The following is a 16,479-nucleotide window of genomic DNA, read 5'->3' as shown; positions in this document are numbered from 1 at the left end:
GTGTCCGTCAGTCTGGAAGATATTCAGCCAACCTCAAAGAGTGTCCTGTCAGTCAAGAAGAGATTCAGCTATTCTTGAAAATATCTATGGAAAATACCACCATGGAAGCCGCTAACACTGCTCATCTATGCTACTTGTATCAGATGCATCATCACTGAACGCAGAAAACGATTAATCTATGTATCATCTAAATAAATTGGAGATAGCATAGGTGGGCATGGGTGGCGCTCAGAGCTACAACTGGATACACTCGCTTTATCGTCCTCATAGGTGCTGTATCACTTGCATCCGACCTTTGTGTTAGGTCCTTATTGCTCCTAGCTTCACCAATATTATGATACTTATGTTCTTCAAACAATAAGGTTTGAATTTCACTGACAGCGCGATCTTTCAACACCGTGTCGGACAGGTGTTTGGGAGCCAAAGGCGTGTGTGCCACCCATGGTTGCTCACTCAGCCAAAGGCACGTGTGCCACCCTATGGTTGCTCACCCATGAAAAAAATCAAAAAGAGTTTTCTCGGTTGGCGTAGTTTCCCACTGACCGAGAATACTCTGTTGGTGCAGTTAAGTGGTTAAGCTGCTAAGGAGCCCTGAGGAGATTTACACCCCTGTGCGCAAGAAAAAAAAATCAAGTTTTTTTTTTCGTCTTCTAATAATGTTAATTTGAGTTCCCTGAGAACGAGAAAGATAGCAAAAAAAATCATAGGTGGCATATTTTGGCCGTAATAGGGCGAGGAAGTCTGGCAAAATGTGGGCGTTGACAGCGGTCGTCAGAGGCGATCAGCATCACCCGAGCTGTCAGGTGCGAGTTGCCACAAAGATATTACCTAATTATTTCAATGTCTCTGAGTGATTTTTTCTTAGAGTTTTGCCAATAATATTATTAAAAAAAAAACAATAGTGTGTAGTGTGATAGATTTATATAATAAAAGGGGATTTATATAATAAAGGGGTGAATTATCACTATACTCAAAATTATGGTGTGCATATTAGTGATTCAATTATTATGTTCATAAAACTAAACAAATAGTTTTGCTGTTATTACACTATATACACAGGTTGTATATAAGTATCTGCATGTTTTGTTCACCATAATGAACCACTTAAGTTGGTATTGTGAGTCAAAAAGCAACGAGGAGTGACCTCAACACACCAGCCAGCCACTCGCTTGCACTCCCTCCCTCAACAACACCTCACTCGCCAACATTCCTCCTCCCACCATGCTGATTTTGCTTTTATTCACTATATTCAGATGTTATATATATAAGTATATAAGTATCTACATGTTTTGCTCACCATAACTGTACAACTAAGCTGACAGTTCAAGCACTAAGATGACGTAATTGACCATTAGCGATGTCTGTGCAGGATCACTGAGGTGACAAAATTTTGGGATGACTGGAGGCGGCCGTGTAATTCCCTTGAGCGAAATGACAGACGCTAGAAGGGAGCCTTTTAATTTTATCCATTTGAGGAATTTATATGATTGAAAGTAGCAATTGATAATTATATATAATGGAAGGGAGCACTTGATAAATGATATGAAAAAAAATTAATATATCCCCCTACGCCAGTGCCTGGTAGTCAGGGAAACAAATTTGAAAACACCCCTATGCCATAGGCCAGCTTGGGGAAAAAGCAAAACGGCCGGTTCCAGCACAGGAGGTGTTTCCATTTTTTCCCGACAACCGGCTCCAGTATAGGGGATGTTTCCATTTTCTCCCGACGGCCGGCTCCAGGATAGGGGGTGTTTTCAATTTTTTTCCCGATGGTCGGTCAATGGCATAGGGTGTGTTTTCATTTTTTTTATGTTGTTTATCAACTGCTCCCTTCAATCATATAAAATTAACCAAAAGGGTAGAATTAACCCCCTAACTGCGTTGCCTCCAAATGTGACACCCCTGCAGTGCGCAGGAAATAAATTCTCTGGAAAAAATTCTTTTTTCTTTTTAAAGTGTCAAAAACCCTTCCCTCAGTATGGGTATGTAAAAAAAAATTAGAAATTGTACTTTGGCTGCTATGGGGTCCGGAAGTTGGGGCGTGACGTCATCATTCCCCGTGCGCCCGTGGTGTAAGCTCTCGGAGGCGGTGGGGCACTCGGGGCGGGGCGTGCGAGTTGCCGCGAATATATTTTCGTTCATTTATTGCGCATATTTCCCAATACATTTTCATTGTTTTTATGTGCCAATCCAATGTATAATGAACACGTACACTATAATATTGCAGTACAACATCCGTACTGTCCGTAGACACTGTGTTACTGTGCATCGCAAACAAGTTCACTTATCCTGCACAATTTCCAATGTATCATGCCAAATAAATTTATATTTACACTTTATATACACACTGTACAGTATCACACACTATATACACACACCATAAACACACTCAGTACTCCGCGAGTGTGTGATATGCTGCGAAACAGCCAACGGGGCAGAGTGGCACCTTGTACTCCACGCACCAGGTGCTGATACATCTTCGTTTCTGTTCTCTGCGGGTAGTGTTCCTGCATACTATACAGGCACGTTTACCCTTCTCCCGTGATGCTGTGCCTGGCATATACTCGAGCATATGTACTCCGAAGTTCTCATTACCCCTCAATCTGTCTGGAGCTGCATGTGGCATTGTTGCTTGCACTCCGCGCGGTACAACAGAACCCTCCTTGCCATACTTTACTAGCAGCTGTGACACAACACCAGCACTGAATGTACGTATAGACGGTCTCCTGCCAGATTTTACTAAGTACATATTGAAGCAGTTGAGCACTGCAACATCCATGAGGTGGAAGAAGAACTTTTTAGTCCACTTCACAGACTTGCGCACGCACTCCACTCCACCAAGCATCATGTCACACTTATCGACGAGGCGCATGTTCACGTTATAGTCTATGACACAGTCTGGCTTATACACGGTGTTGCGTGTCTGAAAGTGGACTTTCCCACTGTCCAACATGGCACCGGTGTGAATCGTACTCAGCATATTCACCTCGCGTCTGTCCTTCCACCGCACTGACAGCGTATTGTCACACTTGCGCAGCTGGCACTCACCCACGGCTATAGCTATACCGAACACTGGCATTTCCTTCCTGTGGCTCTTCACAGTGCCACATACGCCGGTGTTGTGGGCAAGGAGGTGTCTGGTCAATAAGGGGCTGGTGTAATAGTTGTCGGTGTACAGTACATGCCCCTTGTTCAGCAACGGTTCCATCAAGGTTTTTACAACACTGCCAGAGAACCCGTGTTCATCTTGAGCCGGTATGTCGACGTCTGTACCAGAATATAATATCATGTCCAAGACAATACCAGTCTCACAGTCGCATAGCACAAAAAACTTCAGTCCAAATCGGTGCCGATTTGATGGAATGTACTGCTTGAATGCCAGTCGGCCCTTGAACAGTACAAGCGACTCGTCAATAACCACATTCTGTCCAGGTACAAAATAATCCCTGAACTTCCCTCTCATGTCACTGAACATCTTCCGTACTTTCCACAGTCTGTCGTGTCTGTCCTCATTTGCATTATTCTCGAAATGCAGGCACCTGAGAATCAAGAGATACCTATCACGCGACATGTACAGGTTGAACACAGGCGATGGAACAAGGCTGTCTTTGCTCCAATAATCCTGGATGACAGCTTTCTCAGAGTGCTTCATCATCATACAGAGTGCCAGAAACACGTACATTTCGTCGATTGTCGTGTCCTTCCATCGTGTGAGCCGTGAGGCAGGTAAAATGCCTTCGTCTATGAGGCTGTGAGCGAACCTGTTTGTCTCAGTCACAAGATGCGTCATGAATACATTGTCAAAATATGCCTGAAAATATTCCATGTCTGCCATATCATCACCTAGTATATCGGAATAATGGTGTAACACCAAAATCGCTGTCATCAAATGTTGGTATTTGAGGGACAAATGTGGTGCAATCCTCCCACACAAGTACACCAGGGGGTTTGGTGTTGGCGCCAACACCACGGCCAACACCACCACGAGCACCAAAACTACGGCTACGTCGTCCGCTGCTTCTGCTGGAGCTGCGTGAGGGTATGCTAGGTGCTGAGGCAGATTTACGTACTGTAGACCTATCACGAATAAATGATGTTGAGGGGCCACTGTCGTTGTCCACATGCTGTGAGGCACGCTGCCGCCTGCCGCGGCGTGTTGCTGAGGTAGCAAAACCCCGCCTGGTAACACCACCACTGCTCGTACTCGTATTGGCTTCAGAGCCAATGTCACTGAAGCCCGAGAAAGATTCGTCACATGTACTATCACTGAATAAACTACTAGCGTCTGGGGACATACATGATGGTGGTGATGATAACGGTGTTGACTCAGGGCGGCGAGGCAGGCCGGGCGAGGCACGAGTACCCCACACACTCGCCACATCTTCCAATTCTGTCTCTTCCTCACTCGTATCAGATCTCTGAGTTAGGTCTTTATCTGGATCATAGTCCAGGTCATCATCCAGAGCACCGTCATCATACAAAATATCGCGTATTTCCTCCTCAGAGAGTCGTTTTCCATGACCGCGGGTCACCGTGGAGCGGGAGCTCGTAGAGGATGCGTCAGACATGGTTGCTGCCGTGAAACTGAGGCTCCCCACGGCCGCAGGGCATGCTGGGATTTTTTTTTAAGATGGCGGACGATCACTGGGGCCCCCACCCACCCATACCATACCCATGTCACCGCGCGCCAGTTTTGAATGGAACGTGAAAAATCAAAATACCTGGAGGCGTGTTGCGCAAACCAGACGCGAGCCTGCAGGCGCGTTGCGCAGTTTAAGGGTTAATAGACACCCTCCTAGCCCCCGTCATTTTGCTTGAGGAGATTAACCCTTAGACCACGCAATACATACATACTGTATATGATTTGACAAAAAATAATTTAACATAAGTTTTTAAAACTTGCACAAACACCTCCCAATTTTTTTTTTACATAATCAACTAGGCAAATGCTCCAGCTTTGTCTAAATGATCACAGCGTAACTTGAAAAACAAGAGAATCAAAATTTATTTTAAAATTGAATACTGTATTGAAAGCTTCAGATTTTCAATTCAGAATAAAAAATATGAACTATCAGCACTGGTTCATTTAATGTTGTTATTTTCTCAGAACAGCATATGATCTTCATTTTCATCAAATTCAAATTTCGGCTTTCAAAGCCGGCATTAGGGGCCTGGGGCTCCCCCTTCCCCCTCCCGCAGAGGGGGGAGCTGCACAGACAGCGGCGCGGCGATGTGCGACGTCATGATCGTTTGCTCGTTTCTTTTAGGGGAGTTCTATCCACTTGTTCGGCTTTTGGTATCAATATTTTCACCAGAATAGGGGGTTTGTTTTGGGATGCTTACCTTTCTGGGTGCCTGACCCAGTTGATTTTTTTTTTTTTTTTTAGAGAGAGAGAGAGAGAGAGAGAGAGAGAGAGAGAGAGAGAGAGAGAGAGAGAGAGAGAGAGAGAGAGAGAGAGAGAGAGAGAGAGAGAGAGATTGATTGATTGATTGATAGATATTGATTGATTGATTGATATTGATTGATTGATTGATTGATTGATTGATTGATTGATTGATATTGATTGATTGATTGATTGATTGATATTGATTGATTGATATTGATTGATTGATATTGATTGATTGATATTGATTGATTGATATTGATTGATTGATATTGATTGATTGATTGATATTGATTGATTGATATTGATTGATTGATTGATATTGATTGATTGATATTGATTGATTGATATTGATTGATTGATTGATATTGATTGATATTGATTGATATTGATTGATATTGATTGATTGATATTGATTGATTGATATTGATATTGATTGATATTGATATTGATTGATATTGATATTGATTGATATTGATTGATATTGATATTGATTGATATTGATTGATATTGATATTGATATTGAGATTATATCATATCACATGTGCATTCTGTGGGCCATTGCTCCCCGTGCCTCTCTGAGGGGGCCAGGTTCTGGCTCGTGGTCCCCAGTAGGCCTAGAACTCCACCCACATCGACTGATGCAAAATAGTTAGGATATCCATATCGGCCATGGATAGCTCCGGGGAGCCTCCGGGACTCACCCAGAAAATGGCGTTTCATTACATTCAACACTGGTTTTTTAGCAATATGTATGTAGATGAAGCATTGTGTCAAAAACGCTGTCACAGATTATTGGAGCAAAGACCAGACTATTCCAACACCTTTCTTCGGGAAATATATGTCCCGAGACAGGTTTCAGATACTCCTCAGGTGTCTTCATTTTGCAAGTAATGAGGACTGGACAGAGGATGATAGACTCTGGCAAGTCAGGCACTATATGAATGAAGTGATTCGAAAGTTCAGAGATTTTTACGTACCAGCACAGAAGCTGGTGATTGACGAATCCCTTGTGCTTTTCAAAGGACGTGTTGCTTTCAAGCAGTATATTCCCTCCAAACAAAACAGATTTGGGTTGAAATTCTTTGTTCTTTGTGACTGTGAAACAGGATACGTGCTACACATGATTTTGTATTCTGCTAGCGATGTAGACATTCCCGGTATCAACCCACATGGTTTCTCAGGCAGTGTGGTGAAGTCACTGATAGCACCATGGATGAACAAGGGCCACATTTTATACACGGATAACTACCAGTACTATATAAGTCCCATGCTAGCTAGGTTCTTAAATGAAAATAGAACCGAATTGGTTGGCACAGTAAAGCCAGGAAGAAGGGAAATGTCAGTGTTTGACAATAAACTTGAAGTTGGTGACTGCCAGCTAAGAAAATGTGATCAAATACAGTACTCTGTTAGCTGGAAAGACAAGAGAGAAGTGAACCTGCTGACAACCGTTCATGATGGTACAATGGTGAACAGTGGCAAGGTGAACCGAGTAATGCAAGAACCAGTATATAAACCAGATTGCGTTCTTTACTATAATATCAACATGTGTTTGGTTGATAAATCTGACCTGATGGTGGGCACTGTTAAGTGTGTGCAGAAAACATTGAAGTGGACGAAAAAAGTGTTTTTCCATCTTGTTGACATGAGCATGCTGAACAGCTATAATATGTATCTGGTGAAAACTGGACGTAAACCAAGTTTCCAGTTCGTTTGCTTTTACACTTGGGACACAGTTATGAGCAAAGTTTGGCGAAGATGTTCCTGGCATACAACGATCCATCATGAACCCAGTGTTGCAGCATGCTGCTACACCCAGGCTCACTTACATGGAGGCCTTTCAAGCACACAGACTAAAACATTTGCCACCAGCTGGAATATGTGCAATAGGCCAATGTGATTGCTTAGTTTGTAGAACAACAAAAATGGGAGATTAGAAATGTAAACTGGTGCAAACATGGTGTGAAGCGTGTGCAGTCCCTTTGTGTGCTATCGGCTGCTTCAACGTGATTTTTGTCCTCACCCTCCCAGCAAGCATAAGAAATATTGCCGGAACAACCGTGGACATCTTCAAGAGGAAACTAGATTTATTCCTCCAAGGAGTGCCAGACCAACTGGGCTGGGTATGTGGGCCTGCGGGCCGCTCTAAGCAACAGCCTAGTGGACCAAACTCTCCCAAGTCAAGCCTGGCCTCGGGTCGGGCTTGGGGAGTAGAAGAACTCCCAGAACCCCATCAACCATGTATCAATGACTACCACTCTCTTCAAGACTTTTAAATGTGCAATAATAGTGCAAAAACCTGTAAATAGTGCATGCATGTGTCTAAATATAATAATGAACAATAGTGAATACATATGTTTTGGCATAATGGAAAGCATTTGTGTGCGCATGTGTATACTCGATGTATGCAACATTTATTGTCATTGACCATGATGTAACATTATATGCAACACAATTAGTGAATAATATTAGTAATAAAATATGCCTAGACGCTGTAAATAATGACGTGAAAATAAATTTGTGGCAACTATGGCTGCTTGAAGACCACGCGCAACTCCTCCGGGACGCACTTTGCATGAGCGAACATGTAGGTTGTGACGTCATCGCCCATAATGTTGGCTCAATTACGTCGTTGGTAAGTACAATTAATTTTTTTTCTCTCGTGGTCAGGGAACACAAATTAACACATTAGGAAGAAAACAATTTTTTTTGTTATGGGCCTGTGGGTGACAAAGGCTAATTAGCCCTTAACAATACAAGGGTTAATGGTCATTGACGTCAGTCAATCTTCATTTTCCTTGAATTAGTCCGTTTTCTGTTATGGTATATTTAATCACCTTTTCAATATTTATGGCAAGTGCATTAAATGGCCGCCTTCCGTCAATTCAAATGTACAAAGACGTCATCTATAATCTATTTTAAATCTCCTATTTACTCCCAATCTATGTTAACCAAAACATCAACTGCCTTTATTATATGAATTGCAGTAGGTCTATTCCCTATTAACACTTTCGCGCCCCCTGGGATGGTAAAAAAAAAAAGCGGCATGTGCACGCGGCGTTTTTGCCGCGTAAGCGTAAAAACAAAAATGTGTATACTCTTTTTACTCTCCTGACCTTAGTTCTCGAGCTACGTATTTCATTTTGGTACCAACGTGTTCGCAATAAAATTCTCTAGAAGAACATCAGTAAAAAAAGTCACGAAACGTATAGGGATACCAGCACCAAATAAATAACTACGAAGATGACTCGCCGTGAGCGCCCAACAGCAACAAAATGTTTTTACTCTAGGGATTGTTATCACCTCCACACTAGTCCTACAGCGTTAATTTTGGTATCAATGGACTCGCAATGAAATTCCCAACACGGTGATATGAATATAAACGTAGAATAATGATTGCGGCCCACCCGCAAGAGTGTGGGAAGTGGTGAAATTGTTACCCGGTATCGGTGACGGGACGACACATGTGCGATACGGCGCTTTGAAAGTTTATACTTATTTCACTCTCCTGACATTATTATTCTATGTACGTCATTCATTTTTGTGTCAATGTGTTCGCAATAGAATCAATGGACAAATCAAACGTATCAATGGACTCGCAATGAAATTCCCAACACGGTGATATGAATATAAACGTAGAATAATGATTGCGGCCCACCCGCAAGAGTGTGGGAAGTGGTGAAATTGTTACCCGGTATCGGTGACGGGACGACACATGTGCGATACGGCGCTTTGAAAGTTTATACTTATTTCACTCTCCTGACATTATTATTCTATGTACGTCATTCATTTTTGTGTCAATGTGTTCGCAATAGAATGTTCTATGAGCCCGTAGGTATAAAAAGATCAACGAAGCGTAAGATAGAATAGCGCCAAATATAAAACAACGCTGGAACATATCAGTGAGCGTCAAACACACACGAAATGTTTTTACTTTTGTTATGTTTGTCAAGTTTATACTTGTTGCACACAGTTATTTTTGATTGTACATTGATCGGAATAAAATTCCCTAAACAGACATATGCATATAATACATGATATGGGGGAAGCATTACCAGTATAAACGGCTAAAGTCACCCACCTGCAACCCGTTTGGGACACTCATGCAGACACACACTACACCCAAAAAAAAATCTATGAAGGTTCGAGTCTACTTATGGCAGTTTATGTGATACAGTGTTCATTCTGGTATCAAAATATAAAATACATTACCAGTATAAACGGCTAAAGTCACCCATCTACAACCCGTTTGGGACACTCATGCAGACACACGCTACACCCAAAAAATAATCTATTAAGGTTCGAGTCTACTTATGGCAGTTTATGTGATACAGTGTTCATTCTGGTATCAAAATACTCGTTTCAGTTTGTAGTTCATGCGATTTTCAGAATCAACTGAATCGCTGGAGGTTCAACATTTGAGTCAGAGTCATCTGACAAAACCGTCTCGTCAAATGGCAGTGTGCCAGACATCTCGGGTTCTGATACGGTTGCTGCTTCAGCTTGAGGTGTTGAAGTGAACAAGGGCCGCCTCACACCAGATGGTCCAGGAGTTTGCATGACGTCAGCATAGGCAGGACCTGTGTCATCATTTATGTCTGGAGCGTGCCGCAAGTGTTGAGATACTGTTGCTGTTTGAGGCAAATCTTCCTGGGTCCCATCACAATAGGGCCCAATTTGCCACCTCGTGGAACTGTAGCAATGTTAGCTTTTTTTGATCAGTTGTGTTGTATTTGTACAAAACAAAGGCATTCTGCAAATGGCTTTGCATGAAATAAAACGTTATCTTTTAGGTCCACTTGTGAGTTTTCCGGGTAAAATGGTAATACCATTTGATCGAAGTGGTCCACACCTTTCATGAACTTATTGTACCATGCAGCCTAGTGGTGAGAAAGAGAGCCTCATGGCGTGCAGTTTGAAACAAACCCAAAGTAAATTGGATTAAAATTGCATTTTATACAAATATTTTAAAAGAGGACATAAATTTATGTCCACCATGCGGAAGCGGTGAGGCGAAACAGGACTCCGGGCGGAGTCCTCATCAGCAGAAAGTGTTAATATCCACTTTCAACTCCATTTATACACTTCAATAAGTCACTCTATTAATATTCAGAAGGACCTATTTGTCCCCTTACTTATCTGGAAGCTTTATATTTATAGTGTCCAGCCAAAGATTGTTTATTGAGCATAAGAATGAATGAAATCCACTATCACCCATTCGTATGAAACAGGGGAGCAACACAGAGCATGAACTAACATGTATCTACTTGCGTCAGCATTCAACCCTGTTACCAGATCAGTATTTACCCAGGTCTTTTTCTAAATCTAAACTTATCCAATTTATACCCATTGTTTCATGTTCTGTCTTGTGTTAATACTTTTAATAGCCTATTAATATCTCTTTTGTTATGTATAATCATCCACCGGCACACCACTATCATATCACCCCCTAATTCTTCGCTTTTCTAGAGAATGTAATTTAAGCTTTGTTAATCTTTCTTCAAGGCTCGTTTATCGAGCATGGGAAATAAAATAAAAATCCAATATCTCCCATTTGTATGAAACAGACCCAGACATGAGAATACTACTGAACCCCTGTTGAAGTCTCCAAGTACATGCAAATATATGTTATATAATTTTTCAAAGTAGGCTACACTATCACTTATGCATTTTTATTTATAATAAACAAACAAAAAGCAATTATTTCTGTAGTAATAAGGTCCGTTGCTTTAGCGATGCATGACGTCACAAAAGTGGTTCCAGTAAGGGATTTTTTATATTGCCTCTCATTAACACACAGATGTGTGATAGGCTCACAGCCACCTGACTTTTCAACTGTGAGTGACGTCACAAGATGAGCAATGAGGCCTTAGCATCGTACTTATTTATGAAGTACTGTATATTAAATGTTGTTATTAAAAAAATGGCTAGATTATTCATCCCCCATCCTAATCTAACCTCATCACCTGTTTAAGAATATACCACCTCATCACAGGTTTAAGAATATGCATTTTATATGTTTATTATTTTTATTGGCAATAAAAGTTTACATTCTAGTCTCAACAAAAAAACGCAATGGGGATGAGCAATATATTCAGATGTCGGTCATAGCAAACTCAGTGGTTGATAATGTGCGAAGGAGACCAATTCCTATACCATAATTATTCCCAGACAACAACAGCGATTATTCCATGCTGGGGCCGCATACTCCAGGATTGGCCTTACATACGTGGTATACAGGGTTCTGAAGGATTCCTTACGCAGGTTTCTCAAGGCAGTTCTGATGTTAGTCAGCCTCGCATACGCCGCCAATATTATTCTTCTGATGTGGGTTTCAGGAGACAGGTTTGGTGTGATAACAACTCCTAGATCTTTCTCCTTATCCGTTTCGTGAAGGACTTCATCCCCCATTCGATATCCAGTGTCTGGCCTCCTATTTCCTCTGCCTAGTTTCATTACCTTACACTTGCTTGGTTTGAGCTTTAGTAGCCATTTGTTGGACCACTCCTTCAGTTTATTTAGGTCTTCTTGTGGCCTCATACTATCGTACTCTGTCTTGATCCTCCTCATAATTTTTGCATCATCAACATACATTAAGAGGAACGAGTCTGTTCCCTCTGGGAGATCATTTACATATATCAGGAACAGTATTGGTCCAAGAATTGATCCCTGAGGGACTCCACTGGTGACGCCTCGCCACTAAAGTTCTCACCCCTCACAGTGACTTGTTGTCTTCTGTTGCTTAGGTAGGGCTAGTGTGTGTGGGCAACATTTGTTGTCTTGAACTTTATATCAATACCAAAAAGTAATTAATGTTTATTTTGTAACAGAGTGAATTCAGCCTTAGGCGGCATGCAAGACTTCGTCGAGAATATCTTTACCGCAAGAGTATACAGGATCGTCATGCCGCCATGCAGCAGAGGAAAGAGAAAATCAAAGCGTCATTGCAAGGTTTAAAAATGTTTCTTTAGAATTTTGTGTTCAAATTATCATAATCTTGTAAGCTATATTCACAGTTATTAGTATAATGTATTGTATTATTGCACGTTTGTAGTTACTGCACGAGAAGAGGAATACCAAGCAAATGGTAGACTTCAGCTGCTTATAAAGGGAAAAAGATAGGTTGAGGTCAGACTTATCATTGGTTAAACATTTTACAATTTATAAAAATTTTCTTAGGAGTAGTTTGAGTGAAGCAGAATCTTGTACATAGTTTATATTATTAGAGAGACAACTCTGTTAGACAAAACTAATAATGAGAGACAGTGACACATTCCAAGTCCAAAGCCTTCAGAAAATCAACATATAAAAGTGACGTCATTCGTATTTACTCTCTCTCATCATGGTAATATAATGAAAACAGGTATAGTGATTTAATTCTTCATCAGACCATTTAAGGTTTGTAGCTAGTACTTCTTCAAAGAGCGCCAATGCAGTACATATAAATCCAGATCACTTCCCTAAAATATCATGTGCAATGCATACATGGGGCACTCAGTGGCTTCATGGTCAAAGCTACAATGTAGGACATAAAAAAGGAGATGCATTTTCACTTATTGGGTTATAAACACACATGGAACCATCTACCTGCCAAAGTTTTAAATGCCAGGACATTACTTCTGTTCAAAATCCACTTAGGAAAAGTTCTCAGGAAGAATGGGTGGAGCTTTGACAAGCTGCTGGCTTTCTGTCCCTGTTGAGACTACAAGAGAGATGGTGGTACATAGGTAAATTCAGGTAAATATACTGTACATTATATACCCATTCTTTCTTAAACGTTAAAATACTCTACGTATCTCATTAATAATTGTGGAGTAAACACTATCATGTGTAATATCAACAGAACTGTTCTCTGGCTTGTTCTCTCAGCAGGACTGATGTTGAACATCACTAACTCCTGCAATAAAGTCACTTTAAAAGTAATGTACCTGTAGTGCATAAAACATCCACAACAGTTGGCACCCTCACCAGAAGCAAGGGAGGGGTTTACAAATGTCTCGTAGTGATACTGACCAATTATACGTAGAAGAAACCTGAACAATTAGATGTGACAATTTACAAACCTAAGTTTGAAGTACATTCTTAATAACAATATTGTAGGCATTACACATTACCAAAATTCATGGATATCAAACTCATCAACAAAGAAGAAAACAGAATTAATAGACAGTATTTCAAATCTGTAGCCATCGAACAGCATACAGTACTCAGAGAAATCATATTATCGTGATATATCAATGAGAAAATCTAGAGGAGCTGTGATGAGGGTTTGAACCCATGCGCTGGGTGTACCCAGATACACACTCTAGTCGACTATGCCACGCCATCTTCTTGAGGTTATCTTGAGATTATTTCGGGGCTTAAGTGTCCCCGCGGCCCGGTCCTCGACCAGGCCTCCACCCCCAGGAAGCAGCCCGTGACAGCTGACTAACACCCAGGTACCTATTTTACTGCTAGGTAACAGGGGCATAGGGTGAAAGAAACTTTGCCCAGTGTTTCTCGCCGGCTGCCTGGGATCGAACTCAGGACCACAGGATCACAAGTCTAGTGTGCTGTCCGCTCAGCCGACCGGCTCCCTCCGCTCAGCCGACCGGCTCCCTCCGCTCAGCCGACCGGCTCCCTCCCTGACTGTCCATGGTCAAAAACATTATAATCTGGGGTACTACTGCACCCTCGAGGATCCCCGAAGCTTCCAGTGAAGCTGAACCAGGGTTTCACACACACAGCGCATAGGTTGGAACGCTCATCACGGCTCCTGTGGATTTGCTCATTGATATATCACGATAATGTGATTTCTCATGTGTATTGAAAGAGGATTGTCAGAGGTAGAATTAATGGACGACAGAGCCAGAGTGCATGGGGGAATTGTGTGAAACTCTGGTTCGGCTTCAGTGTTCAGTTTCCATTATGCCGTTCTGTTTTGTTTTTTAGGTGCTGCGGCTAAATACTGTAGTGAGAAGGCTGGTTGGGTGGATGCATGGCCACCCAGAAATGGGTGTTTCACTACTTTCAGCACTTTAATTTTAATAAACAAATGAGAATAATACTTTTGTTTCTGTAATTTTTCATACTGTACTTCACTTTTTTAGAATATCCTGTACAGTACTGTATTGTATATTTATTGCAGAGGGCAAAGAAATTCCCACTGCCCTGCAAGTTAAGGCTTTGGGGCTGATGGCAAGTGGTGACTGGGATGACCCTGGACCTCAGTTAGCAGTGGAACTGGGTGGAGAAGGCTGCTGGTGGATCCACCAATGTTGATGACGAGTATAGATGGGCTGGTGTGGAGGACCCCAAGATTGTCATCACAACATCCAGAGATCCATCATCTAAGCTTAAACAGTTTGCAAAGGTCTGACTAATTGAAATACAGTACATTGTATTTATATTAGATTAAAAGCCTAATGAGGAATGAGTTAACTAACTTGATGAGTTAGAAATAGGAATTGTCATGCTTATTTAAACAGTACACTAGTATTCTACAGAAATTAAGTAAACAAATTGTTATATAGATGATTGAATTGTGGAAAAACTTATTTAAAAGTATTCTATGATAATTAGTAAGTAGGATTGTGAGTATGGACTTGATGTGTGAATCAAGCAGGAAATGTAAAGATTCAGAGAACGGGAAATTACTGGCAGTGCAGTACATGGTAGCTAAATGAAGAGTTACCCATTTTGAAAGAACTGGATTAAAATCTTAACTTAAGAAAAGGGATTCACTAGAAAAATCTGCAGATACACTGAGATTAGAATGCATAGGGAATGTTTGGATAGCAGAAGGCATATAGAATGTAAATTTAGAGGTTTGAATCGATTTTCCTTCACTGAAATATATTTTCTCAATGTTTATTAAGTACAGTGTCTCAAATTTGTAGATTCATATAATTTTATTCCACTTTTCTGGGGAGAGCCCCGTCGGCTCCCCAGGAGCTAAACCAGGCTGATATGCTAATATCAGACTTTGGCATCAGTCATGTGTATGGAGTTCTAGGGCCTACCGGGGACCACGGCCAGAACCTGGCCCCCTCAGAGAGGCAAGGGGAGCAATGGCCTATAGAATCCCCCGTGTGGTTGGAAGCATTCTATGTCTGCCATCGACCGGGTCAAACATCCAGAAAGGTAAGCATTCCAAAACAAACCCCTATTCTGGTTAAAATTGCTACAAAAAGCCGAACTAGTGGATAGAACTCCCCAACAGAAAACAAGCAAACTAGTATGACGTCACACGTCACCACGCCGCTGTCTACGCAGCTCCCCCCTCCCCGGGAGGGGGAAGGAGGAGCCCCAGACCTCTTCGCCGGCTATCCACCCATCAGTTCTTCAGCTGTTGCTATAGGCACCGGTTGTGTGCTCCGGCTCCATTAGTTGTTTCAGCACTGTAACTAGAGTGTGATGTCTGTCTTCTAGGTGGTGTGTGAGCCGGGAGTGAGTCTTCAGTACTCGGGCTGCATGCGCCTAGGGTAGCCTTCCCTAGGTGCCCTGTAAGTACTGCCCTTGGGGCATTGGGGTCACCTTTCACAAGTTCCTTGGATTCTGCCCCTGCTAGGCCATTTACTGCTCGGTTTTCGGCCGCCCTTTGTGTGCTCGGGTGTTCTGTCTCCCTTGTTCGCCTTCGGGTAAGGGGCAGTTTTGCACTGGTGGGGCGCAGGGTGCTGCACAGCCTGTTTTCACCTATATGGCGACCGGCTCTGTTTCGCCTGGGTACGCTGTTCTCTTGCGGGGTTTTCTTTTTATTTTTGTTTATCTACCTGGTGGGGGGTCTGCCTTCATTCTTGCCCCCTGTGTCCTTTGTGTTCTGAGTATTATTCCGGTGGTTTCCCCTGCTAGGTCCCCGTGAGTGTACACGTCCTGGGGGTTCAGCTCTTAGAAAGTTGTTTGGTAGCTTTGGGCGCCGGTTAGCAGTACCCTGCCTGGGATTACCTGAGTGCGAGTCCTATTATAGTAAACGCTCGGGACTCTGGGAAACCCCTGGGGGCGCGTGGGTCCGATGGATGTGACCCCGGAGTGTCCCCTTCGCTTCCAGCGAGTTTGAGGGTTGCTCTCACCCCTTGTCTCACGGTGACTCTGTTTTGCCTCCATCTGCTGCCTG

The 16,479-nt window shown here is 42.3% G+C and overlaps 2 protein-coding genes across 2 annotated transcripts in view; both read left to right on the top strand.

Moving 5' to 3' along the window:
• Nucleotides 1–6,144: 6,144 nt before the first annotated feature.
• On the top strand, nucleotides 6,145–7,287 carry LOC138350307 (piggyBac transposable element-derived protein 4-like). Its single transcript, XM_069300922.1, has one exon. It carries the CDS (start codon nucleotides 6,145–6,147, stop codon nucleotides 7,285–7,287), a length of 1,143 nt encoding a protein of 380 aa, XP_069157023.1.
• Nucleotides 7,288–7,773: 486 nt separating this feature from the next.
• LOC123769722 (U3 small nucleolar ribonucleoprotein protein IMP4) overlaps nucleotides 7,774–16,479 on the top strand; it is an 82,312-nt gene continuing 73,606 nt past the window's right edge. Inside the window, 4 exon segments of the mRNA XM_045760935.2 lie at nucleotides 7,774–8,022; nucleotides 12,218–12,338; nucleotides 14,515–14,621; nucleotides 14,623–14,739. Coding sequence (XP_045616891.1) covers nucleotides 7,789–8,022; nucleotides 12,218–12,338; nucleotides 14,515–14,621; nucleotides 14,623–14,739 — 579 coding nt within the window. The 5' untranslated portion in view covers nucleotides 7,774–7,788.

Source organism: Procambarus clarkii, chromosome 45, assembly GCF_040958095.1.
Source record: "Procambarus clarkii isolate CNS0578487 chromosome 45, FALCON_Pclarkii_2.0, whole genome shotgun sequence".
NCBI lineage: Eukaryota > Metazoa > Arthropoda > Malacostraca > Decapoda > Cambaridae > Procambarus > Procambarus clarkii.
Note: the sequence above shows the minus strand (reverse complement) of the source record. Positions and strands in the feature narration are given on the sequence as shown.

Excerpts from the sequence above, each read along its gene's own strand:
- LOC138350307 (XM_069300922.1), top strand. The coding sequence starts at position 6,145 with ATGAAGCATTGTGTCAAAAACGCTGTCACAGATTATTGGAGCAAAGAC.